We start from the raw sequence: 19,992 nt of genomic DNA on the forward strand, positions 1-19,992 counted from the left end.
CCTTTTAATATAAACTGGAAGGAAAAACCAGGTTTTGCCTCAAACATTTTGCTTGGAAATTGCAGCTAAATATCCATCCAACACTAGAACACACTTTGGCCAAGTTTTGTACCACTTTTTTTGGACACTAGAAGAAAGGATCACCTTTCTTCTAGTGTCCAATAAAATGGCGCTCGTTTCTTTCTGATACCTCACCAGAATCACCTTTATTGTTCACATTTTTTCTACTGATTGTCTCTTAAGACAATCTGGGTTTATTCAAAACTATTCCTATGCCCATTGCCTAATTTCCATAGCTACTTCCATATTTTTATATTGTGGTATGGCAGCATTCCACTTCCCAGTACCAAATGTTTCCTCACCTTACTGTACCAAATTGCCACAAACTGAGTGGCTTAAAACAACAGAAAATTTATTCTCTTACAACTCTGGAGGCTGGAAGTCTGCAATTTAAGCACCAGCAGGATTAGTTCCTTCTGAAGGTTCTGAGGAAGAATCTTTTCCATGCCTCTTTCCTTCCTTCTGATGTTTAGCAGAAATCCTTGTTGTGTCTTGGTTTGTAGATGTATCACTCCAGTCTCTACATCTGTCTACACATGACATCCTCCCTGTGTGTGTGTCTCTGGTTCTGCATGTGTGTGCATTCTCTTTTGTTTTAAGGATGCCAATCATTGAATTTAGGGCCACCCTAATCTAGCATGACTTCACCTTGACTTGATCATATCTGCAAAATCCTTATATCCAAATAAAGCCACATTCATAGGCACTGAAGTTGAAGACTTAAACATATTATTTGGGGACAACATTTAATTTACAATGAGTTATTCCAATAGTCTAATTTTGATAGAAGCTGCTTGTTATAGAAGAACATAATGAGAAGTGAATATGGGGCTGGGGTTGTGGCTCAGAGGTAAAGCGCTTGCCTAGCATGCATGAGGCACTGGGTTCGATCGTCACATGAAAATAAAGATATTGTGTCTACCTATAACTGAAAAAATTAATTTTTTTTTTAAAAAAGAAGTGAATATGATGAGGCATGAGGATTGAAAGTTCAAAGCCATACTCAATAAATTAGTGAGGCCCTAGGCCACTTAGTAAGACCCTGTCTCAAAAAATAAAAAAAGAGGGGCTGGTGTTGTGGCTCAGTGGTAGAGTGCTTGCCTTGCACTAGTGAAGCACTGGGTTCAATCCTCAGCACCACATAAAAATAAATAAAGTAAAATAAAAATATTATGGCCATCTATAACTAAACAAAAGAGTTTAAAAATTTAATAAATAAGTTCTGGGGAGGATGTAGCTCTGTGGTAATGCGCTCCTGGGTTAAATCCCCAGTACTTCCCTCCCTCAAAAAAGTGCACACAGAATATCATTTATGAATCTAATACCCACAAAATTTTCTTAATTTCTTTTAAACTTTTTTATTTTCCCTTTCGGTTTTTTTTTTTTTTAAAGAGAGAGTGAGAGAGGAGAGAGAGAGAGAATTTTTTAATATTTATTTTCTAGTTCTCAGCGGACACAACATCTTTGTTGGTATGTGGTGCTGAGGATCGAACCTGGGCCGCACTCATGCCAGGCGAGCGCACTACCGCTTGAGCCACTTCCCCAGCCCTCCCTTTCGGTTCTTGCTGTGAAAATGTTGTTCTAATATTCCTAATACTAACTTCTAGGAAACCACTTGGGGCCTTATGAGCATTTACAGGAAGGAAGAAATTTTTATGTTAATGAGACTTGTACTAGGGCTGGTGTTGTAGTTCACTTGTTAGGGTGCTTTCCTAGCATGCAGCAGGCCTTGGTTTCCACCCCCAGCACTGCAAAACAAATGAAAAGATTTCTACTATATTTGGCAAGACACAAGTCTCCACTTAAAATTTTGTCACTAGATGGAGCCATGACAAATGTCAACTTAGAATCCAAGATGAATTTGAGAGATTGAGCATTTTATTAATAAATTTATGGGGGCTAGTGGTATATATAGTTTAGTGGCAGAAATCTGGCCTAGCCTGTGTGATGCTCTGGGTTAAAAAAATGCATCATTATTATTATTATTTAAAATTTATGAGCCAGGCATAGTGGCATATGCCTGTAATCTCAGAGACTCAGGAGGCTGAGATAGGAGGATCACAAGTTCAAAGCCAGCCTCATGAATTTAAGGAGATCCTGTCTCAAAATAAAATAAAAAGGGCTAAAAGGCTGAGGAAATAGCTCAGTGATAAAGCATTTGTCTAGCATGTGGGAGGCCCTGGATTCTATCCCCAGTACAGAAAAGAAAATTATATCCAGATATTGTGTTATCTACTGTGGCAGAAATGATAATCCAAATCCAGATTATCAAATTCAGATATGTAAAAGATTGTTTCATTCTGTTTTTATTTTTGTTTTGTTGCAGTTGTAGATGGACAGCATGGCTTTATTTTGTTTATTTTTATGTGGTGCTGAGGATCTAACCCAGTGCCTCACACCTGCTAGGCAAGCGCTCTGCCACTGAGCCACAACCCAAGCCTCTTCATTCTGTTTTAATTTGACTTGATTTTTATCACATTATTTCACTTATACCTCAGAAGAAATGTTAATTTAGTCACTTTTACCTATGCTCAGTCAAACTTGTTATCTCTTCATAAATTTTAGGTTCAAGGCCTGTCACTCTCAGGATAGTTCTTTTTGCACTTTCTGTCCTTAGCATTTGGATCATCATGGATGGCACATACCTGTGCATGCCTGCACCTCCACACTGACTTGTTTGGGATGTCCAGCTTCCTGGGTGTAGCTTTAGGGCCTCTTGCCTGCTCCAGCTCAGCTATCTGTTGTATTCTTTATAGCCACAAGAGTAAAATCACCCATTTAACTTATTTTTTGTTTCTAGTGCTGGGGTTTGAACTAGGGCCTTGTGCATGCTAAGTGTGCCCTCTGTCATTGAGCTATACCACCAGCTCATATTTAACTTTGTGGGATGTTCATGAGACTTTCTTAGGCCCCTTCATATTCATATTTAACCTCTATTGCTTATGTGGGCTACTTTTCAGACAAGTTGACTTGAATCAGAGAAATAAATTTATTGTGTCTGTCTATTAATGAGTGTCCCTAAAACAAAGTCCCAAACCCTGTTCCTCCTGCAGCCAGTCTCAGGGGAATGTGGCAGTAGAATCCCCCCTCCTTGCCTCAGGTTCCAGAGTACCTGGGACTACATGCATGATGCTGTGCCCTCTTATTATTTTAAGTTTAGATTGAATAGCAGCTTGCCTGCTAAAACTCTAAGTAAACTTGCTGCCCTTCTCCCCAAAACGTTCCTATATCTCTCCCAAGTCCTCTAGAAACGGCCCTGACCAACTAGTGGCAATATTTCCAGGTAGTGTCTTCAATGGCAAAATTGCCAATCATAGTCACCCAGTGTTCCTAAGGCAGGTCTTCTTTAAGGCAAAATTAGTGTAGTGAGTGGTTGAGAGACTAGATCTGGCAACTCCATTGCCTGAGATCAAATTACAGATGTGTCACTAACTACTAGATCTGCACCTTGGACAAACTTCTGTGAGAGTCTTTTTTTTTTTTTCACCTATAAAATGTGTATAATTATATTCCTTAATTCAATGAGTTTTTGTGAGTATTAAATGAATTAAACTGTGACATATATGGCACATATTAAGAACTGTATGAGGGCCAGGCAGTGGCTCAGGAGGCTGAGGCAGGAGGATCATGAATTCAAAGCCAGCCTCAGTCACTTAGCAAGGCCCTAAACAACTCAGTAACTCAGTGAGACCCTGTTTCTAAATAAAATATTTTTTTAAAAGAGCTGGGGATGTGGCTCAGTGGTTAAGCCCTGCTGGGTTCAATCCCTGGGACAAAAAAAAGAACTATATGAGGGCTGGGGTTGTGGCTTGGTGGTAGAGCATTTGCCCAGCATGTATGAGGCCCTGGGTTCAATCCTCAGCACCACATAATAAATAAAGGTATTGTGTCCATCTACAACTAAAAAAAGTACTTAAAAAGAAAAACTATATGAGCTTTTGTTATAACCAGTCATCTTTTATTGTTTGATACCCTAGTGTAGTTATCAGGCTTGGCCTCTTAAAACAAGTCATCACTATTAGGCCAGACAAGCTATTTAAGTTTTTGAGTTTTTTTTTTTTTTGAGTTATTTATTTATTTTTAAATTCAACTTTTGTCAGGTACAATGCTGCACGCTTATAATCCTAGCTATTCAGAAGGCTGAGGCAGGAGGATCACAAATTTGAGGCTATCTTGGTCAACTTAACAAGACTCAGTCTCAAAATAAAAAATAAAAAAGGGCAAGGGATGTAGTAAAGTGGTAGAGTGGTAGAGTGATCCTGGGCTCAATCCTAGTACAAAAATATTTTTTTTTTCAGTTAGAAAAATATATGCTATGCAATTCACACCAACACAAAGCATAAACACAGACATATATTGTAATAACTTCTTTTCAATATCTATTGGAGCAATACAGGTGTGAAAATATTTGTTCATGGCCTAGGCTAGGATCAGCAGGACAGAAGGTATGAGGATGACATTCAAAGGAGGAAAGTTAGAGCTGGGGGTGTATCTCAGCATTTGAGCAGTGGCCTCGTATGTTCCAGGTCCTTAGTTTAAATGAGCACCTTAAAAAAAAAAAAAGTCAGGCAGAATCAAGGGGAGGGAATATAGATTCCCATCTCTAGTGGGAAGAGTGAGCATCAGTCACATTGAAAAAAGAGCTTTGTGGGATGAAATTACTAAAGGAGTGGCCTTCTTGGAAAAACCAGCTTTCCACAGCTACCAACAAAACATCATGTTTAACAAAACGTAATTAAGGTGGGTATTTTACTTTCTTTAAAAAAAAATACATGGATTTGACTTGGTGTAAATCGAAGTGTTCAATTTGTATGCTGTTGCTCCTTTTATCTTTTACATGACAATAAATGTAAAGCACACTAATGTTTCAGTCACAAAGATTTACTGTCCCCAGCTGAAGGTCAACATTTAAGTAATGAGTTCCCCAAACGTTAGAACAATAGCTAGCATTTATACTGTTCTCCAGGAAATGGTACAGGAGGAAATCAATGCAATATAGGGAAATTAATTCATACTTCAAATCTACCACTTTCTGTGCAATCATGGACAAACAACAACAAAAATCCAACTTAACTTGGTATTTCAGTTACCTCCTTAGTTGAAGGGTAGTCAATAATAGCAGCTAATTCATGGATTTTTTGTTAAGTTTAATATAATCCATATTAATGTGATTTATTTATTTTTGTACCATGGATTGAATCCAGGGGCGCTTAACCAGTGATACACACACACACATTAAATTTAGAGACTGGGTCTCATTACCTGGCTTGGGGCCTTGATAAATTGCTGGGGTTGGCTTTGAACTGCCAATCCTCCTGCCTCAGCCTCCCGAGGCGCTGGATTATAGGTCTGGCAGCCATGCCTGACTAATAATGTGCTATTAATTCGTATTCTATCCTTTCTCTTCCTCCTCCTACTGAAAAACACTTGAAAAATCCTCTCAACATAACTTAAAAGCTAATTGTTAATAAAGTACCAAAAGAAACAACAAAAGTTATTATTTTTTAAAAAGCTAATTAGGTCGCTTGAAAGCTAATCATGAATTTCCTTTGTATGGGTGAGAATGAGAAAGGCAGGCTCAGTGAACGGAAAACTTCGATTACACATAAACCACTGGACTCAGAAGGTTAGAAGGAGGTGAAAGCGGGAACCAGGAGCGTGTTGGGTTCCAGTTGGCTCAGCCGCCAGCGCCTGGAGCCAGACAGGCCACAAGTCAACCTGATCCAGGCTCAGGCCAAGGCCGTTCCCAGCTCCCGGCCCCGCCCCGCCCCGCCCTTGGCTGCCGGTCCCAGGCTGCTATTGGAGGAAACGAGGTCGGGGGCGGTGCCTGCCCCAGGGAGCGGGGTCTACGGGTCGCAGAGAGTGACGCTGGTCCGCGGTGTGTCTTTGCCCTTGAAACCTTTCCTTGCTCTCTTGTGACCATGACTGTATTGGCAGCAATTCTGCACGGCAGCGTCCGTAGGCGCAGCCCTCTGCTTCGGAGGCTGATGCAGGTGAGGTAGGCGCGTCCTTCGGGTAGTCCTAGGCCCCACCGTGCCCTGACCCAGGATTCAGGGAGCCAGTTCTCCGCCTCATAAGGTTCCTGCCTGTAAAGGTTCCTTCCGGCGGCTCCCGCGGGCAGGGTGCAGCCTCAAGAGTACGTCCGGAGGGAGCTAGTCAAGGGGCGTGTTGCCCCCAAAGCCATAGAAGGGCACCGACCACGCGCTGCCTTGCCCAGGATCTCCGCGTGATTGCGGTGACTGTACTAATGTGCTAACCAGCGAGTGTGGATTTGTGCGGGCAGGAAGGCCCCGCGTTGGCTCCCACGGAGCCTGACGTGTAGACTGCCTCTTTGCTGGAGAATGTGTTTCCGAGATTTTCGTTAAAATCGTGTGTGAGCATTATGGTCCATAGAGAGGTTTTATTTTCTTTTTCTCACAAAATATAAAATCGTTGGTCTTACAATTACATTGGCATTGTGATATTAAAAAGATGTTCCAGCTGGGAGCGGTGGTGCACGCCCTTAATCCGGAGGCTGAGGAAGGAGGACCGCGAGTGTTAAGCCAGCCTCAGCAAAAAGTGAGGCGCTAAGCAACTCATTGAGATCTTGTCTCTAAATAAAATATAAAATAGGGCTGGGATGTGGCTCAGTGGTCCAGTGCCCCTGAGTTCAATCCCTGATACAAAAAAAAAAAAAAAAAAATCCTACCCAGGAGCCCCTTAAACAATGACTACTCGTATAATACAGGAAATAAATTTTTTATTTGATATGTTAAGGGTATACTAAGGGCATGCAGAGGGGGGGTGGGTAGTGAAGGTTGTTTTCTGGTTTGTTTGGGGTAGTAAGCTTTGAAATCCACTTCCAAGTCAAGTGGGTACCATTGATATTTTTGTTTTTGTTATAACTGGAGGTCATGAAGAATTAGCATGTGGAGAAAACTAGTGTATATCTGGACAAAAGAGTATGTGCCTTGAACTAGAGTGCTGATAATAAGAGCTGAAAACGAGCAGCATTATGCAAGAGATTGTGAAAGAATAATGTAGGACTTGCTAATTATGGGGCAATGATAGGGAGCCAAGGGAAAAGGAAGAATCTAAAATTAATCCTGGGTGAAGCATGGCACCCACCTGTATGCCCAGACACTCTGGAGACTGAGGCAGAAGGATTATTTGAGGCCAGGAGTTCCAGACCAATCTGTGCAACTTGTTGAAAACCTGTCTTTTTTTTTTTTTAAAAAAATAAGGAACAAGGTGTGGTGGTTAAGGCTTGAAATCCCAGTGACTTGGGAGGCTGAGGCAGGAGGATCACAATTTGAAAGCCAGCCTCAGCCACTTAACCAGGCCCTGTCTTAAAATAAAAAAGGCCTGGGGATGTGACTTAGTGGTTAACTGCCTCTGGATTCAATCCCTTATACCAAAAAAAAAAAAAAAAAAAAAAAAGAGAGAGAAAGAATTAAAAAAAAAAAATGAAGCTAAGACAGTCTAGAGATGCATACCTGTGGTCCCAGCTATGCAGGAGGCCGAAGCAGAAGGATTGCTTGAGCCAAATAGTTCTAGGCTGGCCTGGGCAACAAAGAGCCTGTATCTTTAAAAAAAACAAAGAAAAACCTAAAGGCTATAGAGCATAAGGAATGTGGTTTTCTTTCATTCTTTCTTTTTCTTTTGGTTCTGGGAATTGAACCCAGGTCCTTCCACAAGCTAAAGAGGTGTTTCACTGCTAAGCTATACCCCCTAGCCTACATTCTTTTTATTGTACTCTCATAATCATTTATATTGAATGTTTCTCAAATTAAGTAATCATTTACTTAACTTTGGAAATATGTTTTAATAGGATTTTCAGTTTTCTGTGCCATTTTGTGGAATGGAATTTGACCTCTCAACCATTACATTGGCTCTTTCATCTTTGCCTTCAAATAAACAGTTTCCCTTATGATCAGCAAATATTTATGGACTTTATTGAAGTTTGTTGCCTTTCTACTTCTAATCACTTTTCTCTCTGGTCAAGGAATAGTCTATCCATTACTTCCCATTAATTTTATATATGTTTCTCTTTAACCTTCTGCAGTTAAATTTCTGTACCACTCAACTGAAAAATAGCAGTACTATTGTTTTTTTTGTTTCTCTGTTTTATATTTGCCTTCTTGATCTTTTACTATATATAACCTATTGGTCACCATCGTTTTCCTTTTTTTTGGTACAAAGAGTGAACCCACAGGTGCTTAACTATTGAGCTACATTGCCAGCCCTTTTTATTTTGAGGTTAAGTTGCTTAGGGCCTCACTAGATTACCAAGGCTAGCCTTGAACTTGTGATTCTCTTGCCTCATTCCCCAGGCACTGGGATTACAGGCATGTGCCAGTGTGTCTGGCCTTGGTCACCATCTTCTAAAACTCCTTGTTCTGCACTTACAGTTTTATTCTGGTTCCCTTCTCTCCTGTTCTCTCTGTTTTTTTGGTACTAGGGATTGAACCCAGGATCTCATACATGTTAGGCAAGTGCTCTGCCACTAAGCTACATCCATAGCCCTTTTAATTTTATTATTACTGTTATCATTATTTAATGTACAGTATCCACCCATGGCTTTGTGCATGCTAGACAAGTGTTCTACAATGAGCTGCATTCTCAGCCTCTATTGTACATTGACCTACCTTCCCAGATCTATTCTCCTGCTTTTTAAATTTTTTTTTTCAGTTGCTGGACTTTTATTTTATTCATTTATTTATGTGCAGTGCTGAGAATTGAACTCAGTGCCTCACACGTGAGGCAGGTACTCTACCACTGAACCACAATTCCAGCCTCGTTTACTTCCACATTCATTTCTCTCCCCTCCCCTATTTTGTCTATATTTCTGTGGGTTGACCCTTGCAGGTCATTTCAAATACTCCAGTTTCTACCCACTACCTCTTGATTCCTTGGATTTGGGGCCTCCTCTGCATTTTTCTTCTCTTGGTCCTAATATAACAGGAGTGCTAGTGCTTTTTTTTTGTATTGCTCGTCTTCTGTTCTCAGCTCTTTTAATCACCTGTGTATTTCATTCCCTGAGCTAAATTCTGTTTCACATAGAATTTTTTCTTTTTTCGTGGCTGTATTCATTGTTTTTGCTCCCTTCCTATTCCATTTTACTCTATGCATTCCATAGCTTCAGTCCTTAAGCCTTTATTTTTATACAGGTGGAAGCAATAGACAGAATGTTATAGTAATCAAGCAAGTGGTGATAGTTATGTGTTAATACACACAGAAATGGAGAGGTTCAAGAGAATTTGTTTCCCTTAATGACTGATCCTAACTCCAGGGACAGTTAGGGTCTAGATCATGCTGGGCCTTGTAGGATAAGGTTAAAAGTTTTGATATCATTTTAAGAGCAATAGAAAATCACCAAATGACTTTTTTTTCCTTTTTTAAATTTTTTTTACATTTTTTTTAAGAGAGGAGAGAGAGAAGAGAGAGAGAGAATTTTTTAATATTTATTTTTAAGTTATTGGTGGACACAACATCTTTGTATGTGGTGCTGAGGATCGAACCCGGGTCGCAGGCATGCCAGGCGAGCGCGCTACCGCTTGAGCCACATCCCCAGCCCGACGTTTTTTTTTCTTTAACATGACTAATCAGCAGGCTTTTCTTTATTCAGTAATTAGCAGAGTCAATTGGTAGAACCCTGATGTGGCTCATTTTCAGGGCAGAAAATGGCTCATCATCAAAGGATTTTAAGCAGGGGAATGTTGTGATCTGATTTACATATTTAATACTTGATAGACTAGTCAGGGGAAGCAGTAATAAGTAGAATGATGCTCACAGGAGCGAGAGATGGACTTGGGGCAGTAGAGGAAACTGAAGCAGAGTGGAAGAGTTTAGGTATGATTTTTACAAAGAATTGACAGTATTTGTAATAGAGTGTCTGAGTTTTAGGAGTTGTGATAAAGGAAAAGATGAAGGATGATTCTGGCTTGAGCAACTGAGGTAGGGATTGCTGGATTCCTAAGGGTAGAAAGTGAGAGAGATAACTTGGTATTAAATTGAAGGTATCAGATTGGCACCTGGATATGAGTCTGGTGGTCTATTAAGAGGACAGGACTAGAGATAGAAATTTGGAAGTCAGATGGGCACTCTTGCACACACCTGTAAGCTGTGGCAGAAAGATTGCAAGTTCAAAGCCATCCTGTACCACTTAGTGAGGCCCTAAGAAACTTAGGGGGACCCTATCTCAAAATAAAAGGGTCTGGAGATGTGGCTCAGTAGTTAAGCACCCCTAGTACCAAAAAGGAAGAAGAAGAAAAGAAGGAGAAGGAGGAGGAGGAGGAAGTACGGGGAAGGAGGAGGAAGAAAAGAAATATGCAAGTCATCAGAACATAATGCTACCTAAAATAAGATGATTGATATGATTATCTCAGAAGACAGGGCAGTTAGAAAACAAAAAGGGCTTGGAACAAAGTCCTTGGGGCACTGGAGCACTTAAGAGGACAGAAGGGGAAGGTGAGATGGTAAAGGCAGTGATAAAAATATAACTAATTAAGCCAGGTGTGGTGGTGCATGTCTGTTTCCAGCAACTTGGGAGGTCAAGGCGGGAGGATCACAAGTTCAAGCTAGCCTCAGCAACTTAGTGAAGCCCTAAGCAATATGGCAAGACCCTGTCTCAAAATAAAAAGCAAAAAAAAAAAAAAAAAAAAAAAGGGCTGGGGATGTGACTCAGCAGTAAAGTGCCACTAGTTTTAATGCCTGGTACCAAAAAAACAAAACAAAAAATATGTATGTGCGTGTGAGTATGTGTATGGTGATTATATATATATCACCTCTTTACATTCTCAAAACAATTGGTGGAGAGTATTTGAGAAAACAAAGGTAAAATGAGCCCAAATAACTCACACAAAAGTACTCAGCTAGATGCCCAGGCTCTTAACCACTCTGCATTTTGCAAAGAAGAAAGCTCAGTCAGATGTTGCTGGGAGGTTGAAATAATCATAGTAAAATGTGTATTTTTGTTTTTGATTTACTTTATAGGTATCTATTTTTTATTAATCATAAATATGTATTTGTGCCAGTATATGTACCTAATTCCATAAAAAATTGTATTGATGGCTTTTCTTCTGTTTGCTATGGTGAAGAACCCAGAATGGTGAGGAGAGCTTGTTTGTGTACCCTAATTTCTGTATTTTACATATGTGCATATTAATGGTTATATGTGTACTTACATATGTTTCCTACAAATACCTTTGTGTTCACGTGTAGGTAGATATTTATCCAGTAGGGTTGTTTTTGTGGGGAGGTTATGTTGTTCTCAGCCTAGCCTTGATGACCTTAGAGTCAGCTATAAACTTTCTAAAGCTGCTGGTCCAAAGTCTGTGAAGTATTTGACTTTGCTATACTGACATTGTTGACCTTGGGCTGGGGATGTAGCTCAGCTCAGTGGAGGAGCACTTGCCCAACATATATGAGGCCGTGAGTTCAATCCCCCTTGCTGACTGGGTTGAACAGTAAACAGAGGTGTTGACAAATCTTTCTTGTAAAAGGGAGCTAAGAAATCAGGTGAAAGTTTACTGTAAATGTGGATCAAGGGATATTTGTTTTTACTTTGTTTTTAGTTGGAAGGAATCAGCCCATTTGCATGCTTTATGGAATCAAGGTAAAAGGAAAAATGGTGTACAAAAGGAAAGGACACTGAGGCTGAAGCAGGAGGATCACAAGTTCAAGGCCAGTCTCTCAGAAATTTATTGAGGCCCTAAGCAACTTGGTGAGACCCTGTCTCAAAAAATAAGAAATAAAAAAGGCTGGGGATGTTTCTTAGTGGTTAAGAGCCCCTGTGTTCAATCCATGGTACAAACCAACCAACCAACCCCCAAACCAAAAAACAGACAAAAAACCGAACCACCAACTTGAAAGAAAAGTGGCTTAATGAATAAGAAACAATATTCTACTCACACCAGCAAAGGTTGTTTTAGAGTACACACTCTATCATTAAGTTATCCCTCAGCCTAGAAAGGACATTTTTGAAGAGATATAATAGGCCAACTCTTAGATGTCAAAGAATATGAAATCAGGTGTGGCTGGTCTTGCCAGAACCTAAAGTACAAGATATCTAACCAAAGAAACTTTTGTAGTGTGCCATGCTTTCCTGTTCTCTGATTATGAATGTTCAATTTGCACTGTGCTCTACATCTACTTTTACATGGCATTTGCCATTTGCAGTGCTCACTAGCTCCAGTCCCTTGTGACAATCACTTTATGGATCCACCATCATCTAGCTAACCCAGTGTCTGAGGGTGCCAGTGAGAGGCCGTACAATTCATTCTTAGTCCTGTGAGCTCTGGCCAGAGATAGCTAAGGGAGTTGCCTTATAGAGTCTTAGTGTCCCCTGCTTCTGGATCGCTTTGAGAAAGGAGTATGGTTGGAGAGGCAATGAAATGACTGGCATATTTACTACATATAGGAACTTTTTATCAAAGTTAGATCACAGAAAATAAACTAGTATCCCTTAGATAAGTAGGTTATATATAAGCAGTAGCTCAAATTATATAATATGTGAAGGGTAGGCTTGTTTTTGCACAGCTGATACTGACAAGTACCTCTGTTGAGCGATGCTCTTAGGCCTTACCTACTTGAGCATAGACGTGTCTGCTGCCTGGGGAGAGTAGTGCATACTGTCACTTGAGTTAACGCGTAAAGCTCCGTAGAGTAAAACAAACCTTTCTAATCTCATGACAAACTTTATGAAGTACAAATTTAGGGTCTGGGAATGGAGCTCAGTGGTAGAGTACTTGCATGTGCAAGGCTCAAGCTTTGATCCCCAGCACTGCAAACAAACAACAAACAAATATTATAAACTGAGATAACAGACGTTTTATTTATTTCAGGATCTCAAACAAACAGTTTAATAACAGGAAGTAGCATGTATTGTGTTAACATGAAATTTAAATACAATAAACCCCAGGATTTGAAGGTCACTGCCAGTACCAAAGAATCTTTCTCCCCTGAACCCTGGGGATAACTTGCTTATTATTATGTTATTCTGATAGTTCTTACCAAATTCTGTCCAAGGAATATGTACAGGTAATGTTGATGTTTCTTCCCCAGAAGACTATAATGCTGCTTGAGTGTAAGTGCCATATTTTACAGATCTCAAAATCACCATAATGCCTTCATAAGGTAAGTGATCCCAAAATGTCTGTTAAGCAGGTGGAAGGATCAAATAGTTCTATGCAGGTCAGTCGTCTGTTGCTGACACACAAAGACCCTCTTTGTAATGAAGGATACATTGAATATTTGTAATGATGACATTTTAAGGCAAAATTATTTCTTATAGCAAAGTTGTTTACATCAAGTTTCCAAATAAAAGTGGGGAAATTCTGTTCTCCCACTGCCTAGAAGAACATGCTATGCTGTCTTTAAGATGCCATGTATGTGTACATATTCTCATCCAAACACTTTATGAAAACCAATTTGGGGAGGTACCTTGAGATATGTGGCTATTCCTGTTCATAATTCCTACTTGCCAAATCTACTTTTTGTCTGTTCTGTGTTTGAAAAAATTGAAAAAAAAAAGTTTTAATTTTGCATCCAGTCAGGACAAAGCATGTTTAATGTGTGAAAAGTTAAATTCTGGGGTCACTTGAATGTTTACATATTTGTTGATTTGCTTATTACTCTGTGAAATATTATTGCCCATTTTAACTGCCAATTATAAGATTATTCTAAAAATAAGCTGTCATTTTTGAAGATTTGTTATGCTTCCGACTTCACGTGGAAGAAAATTTTATTCTTTGTTCTTTGTCCTGTGCATAGTCCAATTTCAGTTAGTTAGGTCTCTGAACTCTGTCCTATATTTTCAGGAGTTTTCTTGTTGGAATTTGTTCCTAAGAACATCGTAGAAAGAATTTAGATCATACTTTTTTTTTTTTTTTTGTCATGGGATAGAACCCAGGACCTCACACATGCTAAACATCAATTTTAGCCCTGGGATACACCTAACCCTTTTTTGCTTTTTCAATTAAAGAATTTATCTGCTGGGCGAAGGGGTTTATGCCTATAATCCGAGCAGCTCAGTAGGCTGAGGCAGGAGGATCGTGAGTTCAAAGCCAGCCTCAGCTACTTAGCAAGACCCTGCTTCTAAATTAAAAAATTGAAAAAAGGGCTGGGGATGTGGCTCATTGAAAAAGAACCCCTGGTTCAATCCCTGTACAAAAACAATTATCTAGTATTATAGACCATGTTTGTCTCATATAAATTGGAGGCATTTGTTGGAAGTAGATAGGGAAAGATAGCAAGTTTTACTTAGAAAATATTTCTTTAAGCAATGAAAATATTTTCTTGTGGAATTCTAAGATTACATAATTTAAAACAGATTTGACTCAGGACTGCATTTCAGATTTGACTCAACTGTGTTTTTGAAAGATTGTACTTAAAAAAGACTTAGAAGTTTTAAGGTGATAAACTCATCAGAAGTTAAAACATGTATTTCCAGTGAACAGCTAATCAGCATAGTAGCATTTATATGCAGAATGTAGAAAACTGTGAAATAAAATCATAATGAGGTAGAAAGAAATAACTTGTATCATTGTGAATTATAAAATTATGTAGATTAATTTTATATAACAAATATTTATATTACAGGAAATAAGATTCATGGAGCGAAATTATGTATCAAAACCAACTTTGAATGTAAGTATGAATTGTGCCTTAAAATTTCAAGAATTTAAAGGAAATATAGTCAATTAAAATGCATATATTTATAACTTGAGTATATTTGAAGGTCAACACAGGATTCTGCAGTAGTTAGAATAGCCAGCTATTCAAATATTAAACTCCTAGATTATGATAAAAAATTTCAGTCTGTAATTTTTGGTATTTTTTCATAATCTACTACAAAACAGATTTTCCCTTGAAAATGGGTAGTGGGCTTCCTTTATTCTCAGGGATACTCACTGAATTGTACTTGGCACAATGTAGAGGCCACATGGAAGATTCATAAAAGAGAGGCTGGATCAGCTGGGGATTGGACAAGGGTGGAAAGTTCATCACCTAGTTAGCATTTTCTGAGGGGCTCTCTGTTTGATATGGTTCCTAATGTGACTTAGTATCTTTTTATCTAGGAGTGTAATAACAGATTGAGGAAGACAAGTGTGAGGAGAGAGTTGTTACAGTGGGGTTTTATAGAATTTAAGAGAGCTTTTTATATACTTTGTTTTTTCTTCTTCTTCTTCTTTTTTTTTTTTTTTTTTTGGTGTGTGTGGTGTTGGGGATTGAACCTAGGGCCTTGTGCATGCGAGGCAAGCACTTTTTCTTATTATTAAAAAATTAGAGGCTGGGTTTGTAGTTCAGTGGTGGGGCACTTTGCTGGCACATATGGGGCACTGGGTTCAATCTTCAACACTATATAAACGTAAGTAAAATAAAGGTATTATGTCCATCTACAAAAAATAAAAAAAAATTTAAAAAATTACAGCTTGCCTTGTGTTGGCACATGCCTGTAATCCCAGCAATTTGGGAACCTGAGGCAGGAGCATTGCAATTTCCAGGCCAATCTAGGCAATTTAATAAGACCCTGTCTCAAAAAATAAAAAGGGCTGGTGATGTATCTCAATGGTTAAGCACCCCAGAGTTCAATCCCCTATACCATAATAAACAAACAAACAAACAAATAAATAAATGACAATCTGGCTCTGTTCTAGTTAGGTGGTGTTGCCCCATCCTAGTCCAGAGTTTTCTTTAGTAAGGGTGCTTTTTGGCTAGGATTATTATTATAGTTAACACAGGTAAAGTGAAGATATCTTAAAGTTTTTACTGAGGAGTAGAATCTAAACTTAAGCTTCTGCCCTCAAACCTCCTGGAGAGAACTGGGAAGAATCTTTATGTCCATTTTAGAATTTGTGTTAGGTTTTCTATTAGGTCTTAAATCATACAGTGTTAGCATCAAAGTGTAGTTTTACAGCTGTTCAAATATTGAAGTTATCTTAATTTTTGGTGATTAATTGCTTATTCACAAAAATAGTCTGTCTGTTTCTTAGATCATATTATTTAGCTTAATGAAAGGTGATTTAGGTAAAAAGACCTCCAGTAGTTTTTTGCCATCTTCTGTCTTTCCAGGAAGTGGTTATAGTAAGTGCTACAAGAACACCCATTGGATCCTTCCTAGGCAGCCTTTCCTCACTGCCAGCCACTAAACTTGGTTCCATTGCAATTCAGGGAGCCATCGAAAAGGCAGGTCAGTAGTTGCTTTTCTTTTTGTGGTGTGGGGGAAGAATGATTTAGTGGAACACACATTTATTTTGCATTTACTACATTCATAGCTGTAAGAAATGCAATAATGCCTACATTTCTGAATTCCCTTATACTATGGAGTTAGGAATGAAAATAAAAACTGATAATAAAAAGGAACCATTCCCACTATGTGATGTCATGAACCTTATTAAGTAATCACTAATTATTAAACTGAATAAAATATGAAGTGTATTTTTGGTGTTTTTATAAAAGGGATTCCAAAAGAAGTAGTGAAAGAAGCATACATGGGTAACGTTCTACAAGGAGGTGAAGGACAAGCCCCTACGAGGCAAGCAGTATTGGGTGCAGGTATCAGTAATATATTTTTGCTTTTATACTTAAAATATTCAAAATGTCAAAATGGAGGTCACTTCATCTTAAGTGCATAATATTTATAGACATTTATGGTATGAGAAATTTTGCACGTTGTATTAACATGCTCTATTACTTTTAATTCTGTAATTATATTTGAAAAGTGAGTATCTCTGTTTTTTCTTAAATATTACTTATTTTGGTTTTAGGTCTACCTGTATCTACTCCATGTACCACTGTAAACAAGGTCTGTGCTTCAGGAATGAAAGCCATCATGATGGCCTCTCAAAATCTTATGTGTGGACATCAGGTAAGAATCATCTTTTTTTTTTTTTTTTGTGGGGGTGGGTACTAGGGAATGAACTCAGGTACTCGACCACTGAGCTACATCCCCAGCACTATTTTTTGTTTTATTTAGAGACAGGGTCTCCCTGAGTTGCTTGGGCCTCACTAAGTAGTTGAGGCTGGCTTTGAACTTGAGATCCTCCGACCTCAGCCTCCCAAACTACTGGGATTATAGGCATGCCACTGCACCTGGCAAGAATTGTCTTTTTTAATCTATTAATTAAAATAACATTGTTCTAAAAGACACTAAAAATCTAAACACATTTATGCTTTAGAAATGAAATTCCAAGTTGTAGAGTATTGCCCAGTATGTATGAGGGCCTAGGTTTGATCCCTAGTACCATAAAAACAAAACAAAGAGATTTTTATTATGAGTAAAGTTGATATGGTGTCTCAAACACTCAGGAAGGAGGGTGTAGATTTGCAACTCCACTGACATACAGGTCAAAATGATAGCTTAAGTGTTTGTTAAAACAGTTTTCAGCCACGGCATCTTAGACTGGGAATGACTTTTTTTTAAAATATTTTTTTAGTTGTAGTTGGACCCAATACCTTCATTTTATTTATTTATTTTTATGTGGTGCTGAGGATCGAACCCAGGGCTGCATACGTGTGAGGCGAGTACTCTACTGCTGAACTACAACCCCAGCCCTGGGAATGACTCTTAAGAGGCTTAGAGATTCTAAATGATTTAACCTTTTTTTTTTTTTTTTTTTTTTGTAGTGCTAGGGATTGAACCCAAGGTATTGGGCATCCTATGCAAACTCTTGTGCAATTGATATATATATATATTTTAATTTTTTAAATCAATTCTAGCCCTTATTCTGACAAATACAAAGATCAAGGGGCTGACTTGGGAACCAGTCATTGAGTCCAGGATTGTTGACTAACTTGTAGTTTCCTATAGTGCCTGAATTCACTGGTTAAATTTGTAGGCTTTCCATTTGCTTTGTTCATCCAGATATTGTCTTTATCTCATTAAACAGAAGCTAGGCTGCTAAGCAAATAAATGCTATGATGTTAGGAGTATAGATTTAGACACACAGAATTTTTATCAGATTCAAGCCTTCATTTTTCAGATAACCAGTGTGAGCCTGAGATCCACAAATACAAAGTTACAGGGCTGGAGAAAGAAAATGGTATTCCTATCTAGCGTATTCTAGCCTACCAAGGTATAACACAACCAAGGCAAACATCAGTTGTGAAATCTGAAAATTATTTTCTCACATATACAAGAACCATAATTGTGTGTGCCCTTTGTTGTGTTAAACATGTTTTGCTTTGTTTCCAGTTAGAAAGCAAGCCAAAGAGAAGGGGGAAAAAGATGGAGTGATATCTGAACTATTATACTAGATACTTCCTTATGAAAGATAGACACACACAAAACAACCTCAGATGGCATAAATTGAAGAATAACTCTTCTTTTTTCTCACCTCTGACCTCTGAGTATCATCAGTTTTTTATTCTGCTGCTGGTCAGAATAACTGTGGACAAGTTGCTTAACCTCTTTTTGGCCCACTTAATGTCTTAGAGATGTGTTAGCACATGCAATGTATGCTTTTTTTTTTTTTTTTTTTTAGTTACACATAAGAGTAGAATCCATTTTGATAAAATTATTCATGCATGGAATTTATCTTATTCTAATTAGGGACCCAGCCTTGTGGATGTTCATGATGGTGGAGACTCACTGTGGGGGGTATTCATATGTATACTTAGAAAAGTTATGTCAGATTCTTTTCAGTGTCTCCCCACCACCCTTATTGTGAATTAGCTTCCACATATCAGAGAAAACATACATCCTTTGATTTTTTTGAGGTGGCTTGTTTCACTTAGCATAATAACAGAATTTCTTTATCCATTTATCCGTTGATGAGCATGCAGGTTAGTGCCATAGCTGTTATTGCAAATTGTGCAACTATAAACACTGATGTGGCTGCGTCACTTTGGTATGCTGATTTTAAATCCTTTGGACATATATTGAGGAGCAGGATAACTGGGTCAAATTCTATTGAACTGAATAGCTATAGTATGTTCTATGGCTCAGTATTACTGAGTGGACATTTAGGTTGTTTGAAATAATGCCTTAGGATACAAATACATCTGTGAACTTTTGTTTTCTTTGTTATTGCGGTTAGAACCTTCTAGACAAAGGCAAGCATACTACAACTAAGTTACATCCCCAATCTTTTAAAATGTTGAGATCTTGTTAAGTTTCCCAGGCTGGCCTCAGCCTGGAATTCAGGTGTACACCACTGTGCCCAGATATATTTGTGTACTTACTTTTAACACCACTGATACAGTACAGGTTAGTGGTTATAAGTGCAAAATCTGGAGCTTGAATAACTTTTTTTTTTTTAAAGAGAGAGTGGGGGGGGGGGAGAGAGAGAGAGAGAGAGAGAGAGAGAGAGAGAGAGAGAGAGAGAAAGAAAGAGAGAATTTTTAATATTTATTTTTTAGTTCTCGGCGGACACAACATCCCTGTTGGTATGTGGTGCTGAGGATCGAACCCGGCTTGAGCCACATCCCAGCCCTTTTTTTTTTTTTTTTTAGAGAGAGAGAGAGAGAGAGAATTTTTTTTTAAAGCAAACTGTTTTTTTTTTCTTCCTGCACTCTTTTTTTAATATCTTTTTTTTAAAGAGAGAGACAGAGATTTTTTAAATATTTTTTAGTTATTGGCAGACACAACATCTTTGTATGTGGTGCTGAGGATTGAACCCGGGCCGCACGCATGCCAGGCGAGCACGCTACTGCTTGAGCCACATCCCCAGCCCCTTTAATAACTTTAAATCGTAGTTCTGTCCCTTACTAGCTGAGCATCTATTCTGACAGCACTAGAGATGAGTGGTGACTAAAGATTTAAAAAATTTCTTCATGTGCAAATGTTAGAAAAATGTTGAGTCACAGGATTTTAGTATTTTGATAATTTCAAAGGCTCTACAAAAAAGTTAATCCAGTTGTAATTTCTGAAAGTTGTGTGAGCCTGTTTGCCTACATCCTTGTCAAAATAATGGATGAAAAATGATCATGAAATTGTTTAGATGCTCCAAA

The 19,992-nt window shown here is 38.5% G+C and overlaps 1 protein-coding gene across 1 annotated transcript in view; it reads left to right on the forward strand.

Moving 5' to 3' along the window:
* The first annotated feature begins 5,875 nt into the window (after nucleotides 1-5,875).
* Acat1 (acetyl-CoA acetyltransferase 1) overlaps nucleotides 5,876-19,992 on the forward strand; it is a 31,430-nt gene continuing 17,313 nt past the window's right edge. The window contains exons 1-5 of the mRNA XM_005329071.5: nucleotides 5,876-6,053; nucleotides 14,641-14,688; nucleotides 16,114-16,231; nucleotides 16,501-16,596; nucleotides 16,809-16,909. Coding sequence (XP_005329128.1) covers nucleotides 5,982-6,053; nucleotides 14,641-14,688; nucleotides 16,114-16,231; nucleotides 16,501-16,596; nucleotides 16,809-16,909 — 435 coding nt within the window. The 5' untranslated portion in view covers nucleotides 5,876-5,981. The remainder of the gene's footprint in view (nucleotides 6,054-14,640; nucleotides 14,689-16,113; nucleotides 16,232-16,500; nucleotides 16,597-16,808; nucleotides 16,910-19,992) is intronic.

Source organism: Ictidomys tridecemlineatus, chromosome 4 (assembly GCF_052094955.1).
Source record: "Ictidomys tridecemlineatus isolate mIctTri1 chromosome 4, mIctTri1.hap1, whole genome shotgun sequence".
Classification (NCBI taxonomy): Eukaryota; Metazoa; Chordata; class Mammalia; order Rodentia; family Sciuridae; genus Ictidomys; species Ictidomys tridecemlineatus.